General features: G+C 41.3%; 1 protein-coding gene across 1 annotated transcript in view; it reads right to left on the bottom strand.

Moving 5' to 3' along the window:
• The window catches only part of NFU1 (NFU1 iron-sulfur cluster scaffold), a gene marked incomplete at its 5' end in the record, with an annotated part of 10,210 nt that extends 3,671 nt beyond the window's left edge, over positions 1 to 6,539 (bottom strand). The window contains 4 exons of the mRNA XM_010086751.1: positions 792 to 906; positions 1,767 to 1,833; positions 3,530 to 3,665; positions 6,433 to 6,539. Coding sequence (XP_010085053.1) covers positions 792 to 906; positions 1,767 to 1,833; positions 3,530 to 3,665; positions 6,433 to 6,539 — 425 coding nt within the window. The remainder of the gene's footprint in view (positions 1 to 791; positions 907 to 1,766; positions 1,834 to 3,529; positions 3,666 to 6,432) is intronic.
• Between the last annotated feature and the right edge of the window lie 604 nt (positions 6,540 to 7,143).

A 7,143-nucleotide genomic window follows, 5' to 3' on the forward strand; every position in this document is an offset into this window, starting at 1 on the left:
GAGAAATTATGAACGTGTCTGGATTTAGCAGCTCTGGATGCAATTTTTAGCCCAGTTTCAGTCCCACAGAAGCACTTTTAAAGACAACTTTTTCAAACAAAATAAAGTCTGTGTTAATATTGAAATTAAATCCAGGCATAACAGAGCAGAGAGGAACTCCATAGTCATCATCTGCCTTAAAACACTGGAAAATTTGTTTAAATTGGTAAATTGCAAATGTGAAAATAAAAGGCAAAATACTGCCCTAGAGTTAAATTTTAAGTTAGTGTCAGTTACTTCTGTTACATTTTGGAAAAGACTTGTTACTGTTTCTTGTTCATTGAAGACCATAAACCTACCATTAAGACATGGATATCAAACCCAGGCACTCTTTTTGATTTAAGGAGGGAAATCAAAAGATCAAGGTGCCCACACAAAACCGATACGCACCAACACCCCATAGCTTTTGAAACACAGCCTCAGAATCTGCAAAAATATTTCACACAGTAAGCATAACACGGTCCACGCTGCCAAAACACACAGTTCAGCACAGCTCCTGTGGAGATCTACTGCTCATACTACAGCAGATGAGAACCGGGCTTTATATTCACGGGTAAGCAACTCCTTCAGACAGGGCAGCAGCGCTTCTGCTACAACACACACATTCTGCAAATTCTCTGTGTTAATTTGAGCAGTTTTCACTTTAAATTCTCTTGCACACTTTGCTGAAGGACAAGTGGAGGCTCCTCTGGATGGCACAAACACTAAACCCAAAGGCAGATACTGGTCTTTTCCTGAAGAGTTGGATTTACCTGTATCCGTCCTAGGTGCCTCGTCAGTGACTACAGGTAAGCCAGAGGCAAAGAAATCCATTATAGTTGCATAAATATCTGGTTTCAGTAAGTTCCAATCCAAGTCTTCACTCTCCTATGAGAATCAGAAGAAGAAAAAAAAAAAAAAGAATAAAAACAGACTATCTGCCTCTTAATAGTAAGCTACACAGAAATTACATTAAAAAAATATCATAATGGGCTCTTCTTTTTGATGCATGGATTTGATTTCATAGTTTTGTCAAGTCCAGCTTTGCCAAAAAAGTTCAGTAGGACTCCATTTATAACTGTCAACAGAACGGTTTCCTTGTTTGCAAGCCAAGTGCTATTAAAATATTAGCTAAAAAGAGGTGAAAAATAACCTCTCCTAAATGCATTCTCCAAGACGTACTTTTCCCAAACTGTTCCAGATACTCAAGAACATTTGGTTCCATTTAATTTTGAGCCAAATCGTCATTCACTGAATGCCCTGGGCTCTTCACCCAGCAAGAGCGTCCAGCGCGGTTATCACGCAACACCTTATCTCTGCTGCCATGAGCTCCACACCTTGGGTAAACACAGCGCTGCCTGCAACCTGCCCTACCCCGGTCATAAACTATCGCACTTGGACGCGCTCTCTGGAGGTCTGCCAGCCCCGATTCCCGTTGGGCACAGAGCCAGCCAGCTTTCGAGCTGATCACGTTGCACAGGGACTCGTCCAGTCCAATGCTGACCATTTCTAAGATCAAAAAATCTACAACTTCTCTGGGCAACCTATTCCAGTGCTTACCCACACAGTGGGATTTTTTTATTTTCTTTTCTATTAAAGGCAATTCCCTTTATGCCACTTGTAAGCATTGCCTCTGGAATCCTCACTGTGCACATCCCAGGGTCTGACCGGATCTTCTCGAGAGCCATCTACAAGACAGCTGAACCTCAGCTCGTCTTTTAGCACATTTGAATCTCTGTTCCGCTTACCTTGGTGATTGTGATGAAGTCCGGTCCAAAGAAAATACTTTTAACTCCTTCAATTCTGAATAACTGTCTGTTAGGAAAACAAACAAACAAAACCCAAAAATGCACACACATGTCAGACAAACTCCTAAAGATTTAATCTGTCACAGAAAAAAAGCTCTCAAATACATTTCTAGACAAAAATAAGCACTAAAACCGTTAAGAGAAACTCGGAGTTACTCCACCTACAGCGAGAATGACACAAGAGATTTCACAATGCCCATCTGAAAGAATTTCCACACATGGAACAGTTGTACGTGCGTTGGGCTTTGGTATCACTAACCACGCGGATTTTAAACTTGCTCAAACAATGAAATCATGAAAGCGCACCAAACCACCCCAGATCAAATAAATAATTCTCCCCCCTTCAGGAAGCTTTTATTACTTCCTTGGAAAATGAATATTCCCTTCTAAAGTACATGAGTATGCCATTTACAAAAACCATAATCTGGTGTTTAACAACATATAGCAGACAATTTTTTTTCCGTTAACCAGCACAACGAGCTGTTTTGCCACGGTACACATTCTAGCACACCCATCTTCTTTGATAAAGCATCTGTTTGCAGATACATGACAACAAAAAGCCGTTTTCCGACAGTCAATTGCATTCTGCAACCTGATGCCCTTTGGCATAATCAGATTCTAAAGCTTTAACACTCTGCTAATACATTTTGATGTCCTCAAAGCCTTTCCCATTGTATTTGTGACTTGAAGTCGCAGAGCTCTGCTTGTACAGATCCTGTTTGCTCTCAAACAACTCTGCAGGAGACCTTTGGAAACGTCAGAGCTGCGTGTTTGATAACCCTACAGTTCCTGGAGAGACTGTCACGTGAAACAGCTTCTAGAATTCTTCCAACACGCACCAAGATGACTTAACTGGAGACCTCTGGAGGTAACCCTTTGCAGCATTTCTTGGTCTCGCCCTCAGACTGAAGCCCTTCCACCCACGTAAAGTTTTTTTCCCCGAGGCTAATGCAAAAGCAACAACAAACAGACAAGAAAGGATGCCTCCAAATATTCCCAGAGAGGCTTGCGATGGTGCTCCAAACCCTTTCTAGACCAAGACAATATTTATCAACGATCTGCTCAGCAATTCTTACTCCAGATGACACATTTTGGTATTGAACGCTGCAACTCCCAAGACCTGTTACAGATCCAGCCTGAAGGAGTGAACCAAACCTTTCCTTTCACTGAAACATTGTAAGCCTTTTGTGAAGGAGGAAATTGGCTTTGGAGTTCAGGTTAGCACCAACATCTGCCCAAACAAGCAAGCTACTACACTTACTCCTAGTGTTTGGGGACTGTTTACTTCCTTACGCCGTTTCCCCATTCTGAACAGTTGCCTGATTTCCAAGTCACTACTTGAATTAAGAGCGTTCTGATAGGAATGATTTTGCAAAATCTGAGCCAGAGGTCTCGTCGGTGATGCAGCAACTGCTCAAGAATACTGATTTATTTATTATTTATACCACTCCATCCAGTTGCATGAACCAGACCACGATGCATTCTGCTAGGATACAGCCACGGGGAGTACAGACTAGCACCCACAATCATCCCAGCTTTCATTTCAGGCACAAGTAAAGCAGTATTAAAAAACTTAAATCCAACCAAGCTCCTCCTGAGTATAAAGGGATGCAGAATGATCAGAAGTTATGCTTAAAAATATCAGTTGTAGACACACAGCCCACCCTGGTCCCCCAAACAAATGATGATGTGTTTAATACTACCTTGCTAAAGGTGAGCAAAATGCTGCAGCTGGCGTGGAAAACTCCATAGTCCTCGACTCCAGCACTTCCTTCCCTGGAATAAACTTCAGGCTATTTGGATTTGGTGTGTCCTGAGTTTGAATAAACATGCCTCTTACTGGAAATAAAAAAAAAAAAAAGGAGAAAAAAGATGTAATCAAACCTAAGTAGCTTAAATGAAAGTCAAGGATCCTGACCATTTCGCAAGCCAAGCCGAGGGTGACCACTGCGCTACAGCAAACAGCGGCCCGTGCAGCAACGATCCTTTAAAAACACGATGGAATGGGTTCAATGAAAGTATCTAGACTGACAAACAAGGGCACGGCATCCCACAGGAAACAAGAGAAATGGAACCTGTCTTTGCTTCTTTTGCTGACTTTTATTTACTAAGCATCATCCTAATGCACCAGCATCAAACTGCAGGAGGCCAGGACCATCCTCACGTTCTGCTGAGGGCCAAGAGGCACAACCTTCATTTCTCTGCTGCATTTAGGCTTTAATTTTATGATCCTTGCATGCTGTGAACTCCCTCTTCCAGCATTATCACTTCCTGTTCAAAGCATAATCAGTTTTACTAACCTTCTCTTGGAAGTCACAGGATTTAAGGGGTTTGGGTTTTATTTCATTTTCAGTACTATAAAAAAAGATAAACAAGCACTGTAACACTATAACACTGTAAACCACACCCTGCTCATAATATTTTCCACAAAGTGAAAAATTACTGTAAGCTATTGCTTATCCTCCAATTGAACTGACCAAACAATTCAAATTAAAATTATTTACCATTCACTGGTAAAGATGTTTAAAAGAGAAATTGTTACTGATGTTCCTGTCACAGCATGGGTCTGCCTTTCACTAGAAGAGTGTAAAAAAAAAAAACCCAATCTTGACTAAAATTTAATACTCTACATTTAATAGCATATTTTCCTATAGACATGTCCATGCAGCATACGCCTGACGTCCCACCGAAGTTGAATATCAGGGACAGTCTCCCAGCTTCTAAATTCTCTTTCTAGTTCTCCATCTTTCCAACTCTCCCTGCACACCAAATATCACAACAACGTATGAACATTCAGGAAAGAAAAAATGCATTTTAAAACAAAAAATCTCTAGGAACTAATATTTACAAATAGATTATAGTTGAGAAACAAGCTCACATAACTTTAAAAAAATAGGCAATGGAGTGATTTAAAGCAGCAAAAAGAACGGACATTTTCATTTTCGTGTACTGCCATTTCGCTCATGACTCCCCAGCACTAGATGACAAATCACACCATTTAAAAACTGCCAAACTGTTACCGCGTGTGTCTGTCACGGTAACAAGCCCTTTGACTTGAACATACACAATGGCAAAGAACACACACACAAAATTATCTTTTTTTTTTTTTTTTTAAAGAAAAAAGACTTAGCATGGAAGTACTTAATTTTAACATGAAAAGAATAATCCTGACAGAGCAACCAGCTGGTCAACTTTTAAGAACTACTCACCCTCCAGACTCAGCTGCCACCCAAAATCATGTCCAGCGTCACAGTGCAGTTAACAAATAACCAACAATGGGGATCTGGATGGTGTAAATTGAGTGCATTCTGACAGTTTTTTTGGAAGTGACAGGTCACGATCGTACATTGTTCATCTAGTGTCTCGAACACCCGAAACACAAGCAGCTGAACCAGCTCTCAGAAAGGTGCCCCCATGAGCAGCCTCTGTATTTGAAAAGCAACTTCTGCAGCTGCAGATCTGCCTCCCCAAGACCAGGTTTGTCAATCATTCACCAACCTGGAGGGCTCTGTGCACAGCTGCGAACAACCCGTTTGGAATTTATTATTCAATAGCTGGTAACTGGCTGTTTTTACATCAAACTCCTACACTGCTTCTTTCAACCCTCTGCGGAACGCTGTGGATACCTGCTTATTACTCTGCTCTGCCACCTGCCCAAGGGAAGAGGAAGATTCCAAAGCAGGCAGACTTTAGTAGGACACTTGCAGAAGCAGGAAAAAAATACTAAGTCTATTCATCAGAGTCTGCCTGTTGGTTAGAACTCAAACAGAAAAAACAGTGCTGGACCAGGTAAGATTGGACTTCTCTGAAATCAAAACTGAAAAGAAACTTCTGCCTGAGCACACTCATTTAAATAAGATTTCCATTTGTGACTAAATCCATGCAACAGCACCTGCAGAATTGTTTTGTCTGAAAACTTTCAGCTACAGCCTTGGAGACAGGTGCAAAAGCACAATGTTTTTCTGTGGTGCAAGTTTCACTGATTTTTTTTTTTTTTCTTTTCTGAGCATTACAGCCTACCAAAAAAAAAAAGACAGGTACAACAAACTCAATTTTAAACATTGCTTTTTCAGGGTAATACCACGTTGCAGAAAATATTAATGGAGAAGGCCATTAATGCACCATACATGGATGCACGTTCAAGAGGGGGAAAATTAAAAAGAGCAAACATTGCAGCTCTGAGAATGAAAGGCTTCACGTTCGTCCTTGCCAGGGTCTGTCTGGATGGCCAGCAATTTCAGCTGTCAGAGCTCAGCTCCTGAAGCAGGACAGAGGCAACACAGCCTCCTTCACAAGGGATACACTTACACTAAGATAGAAATTAAGAAGTGTAGCAAAGCCCAAATAATATTTTGCACCAACAAAGCCCCTTATAAGGCTTGGCAGCTGAATGACAGAAAAAACACATATAACCGAGCACTTTGTGAGCCATCCACGTGCTCTCCCCAAGCTCCAAAGGTCCATGTGCACTCACGCTTCATTAAAACAGCCTAGGAACTATTATCACACCCAGATTTTAGGAAGAACTTTGTTATTTCTTTTGTTATTGCTACAAGACACACAAACTCCCACTGCACTCATCTGTTCATTTCTGGCTTGTACTTACCTGCGGTGTGCCATGCTGCAGAGGGAAGAAATGGTTTCTTTTGCACAAGTTGGTGGAAAGACTGTCGAGTTGTCACATTGTGATCTTTTAACATGGTACGGCAGAACCTAGAGAAAAATAACCTTATTAACTGTTTCCAAAGAAGTTTGTACTCCACTACCCCACAGAAACAGCGTTTCACACACTTCTAGCAAACCCAGAACTCAGCGAGACGCTCACCTACCTTAAACCTCTCAGGTAATATACCAAACTCACAGGCTAGATCACAAAACATCCCTTTTTCCCCATCTTCAGTGCTGCCTCTCATTCCATAACAAAACAGACAAAACTCTCCAGTTTTAGACACCTAAAAAAAAAAATCAATCTGGACTCCTTCACAGTCACTAAAGACAGGACAATCACCTCACTTATCTGTAACAAAAGAGGATAAAACATCCCCAGGGAGCCTTTTGTCCTCCTTTGGCCAGTAGTGAGCACCTGGAAACCTAGCTTGGACTAAATGCCTAATTTTCAGAAGATTACAGACAGCTGAGATTAATCCAATCCCAAGCACCCAAGGCTAAATCAAGGTCAGAATTTACTCCTGTGCTCTGTGGGTTTAGCTGGTCAAACATAAGGCTCTCCTGTATGACTCCTGGAAGATACAAGAGCAGGCTAAAAAGGTAATGCGATGGCTGCTCTTACACAAAAAAATACCAGGACATTTGGATA

The sequence above is a fragment of the Pterocles gutturalis genome, unplaced genomic scaffold (assembly GCF_000699245.1).
Source record: "Pterocles gutturalis isolate BGI_N339 unplaced genomic scaffold, ASM69924v1 scaffold21106, whole genome shotgun sequence".
In the NCBI taxonomy this organism is placed as follows: Eukaryota; Metazoa; Chordata; class Aves; order Pterocliformes; family Pteroclidae; genus Pterocles; species Pterocles gutturalis.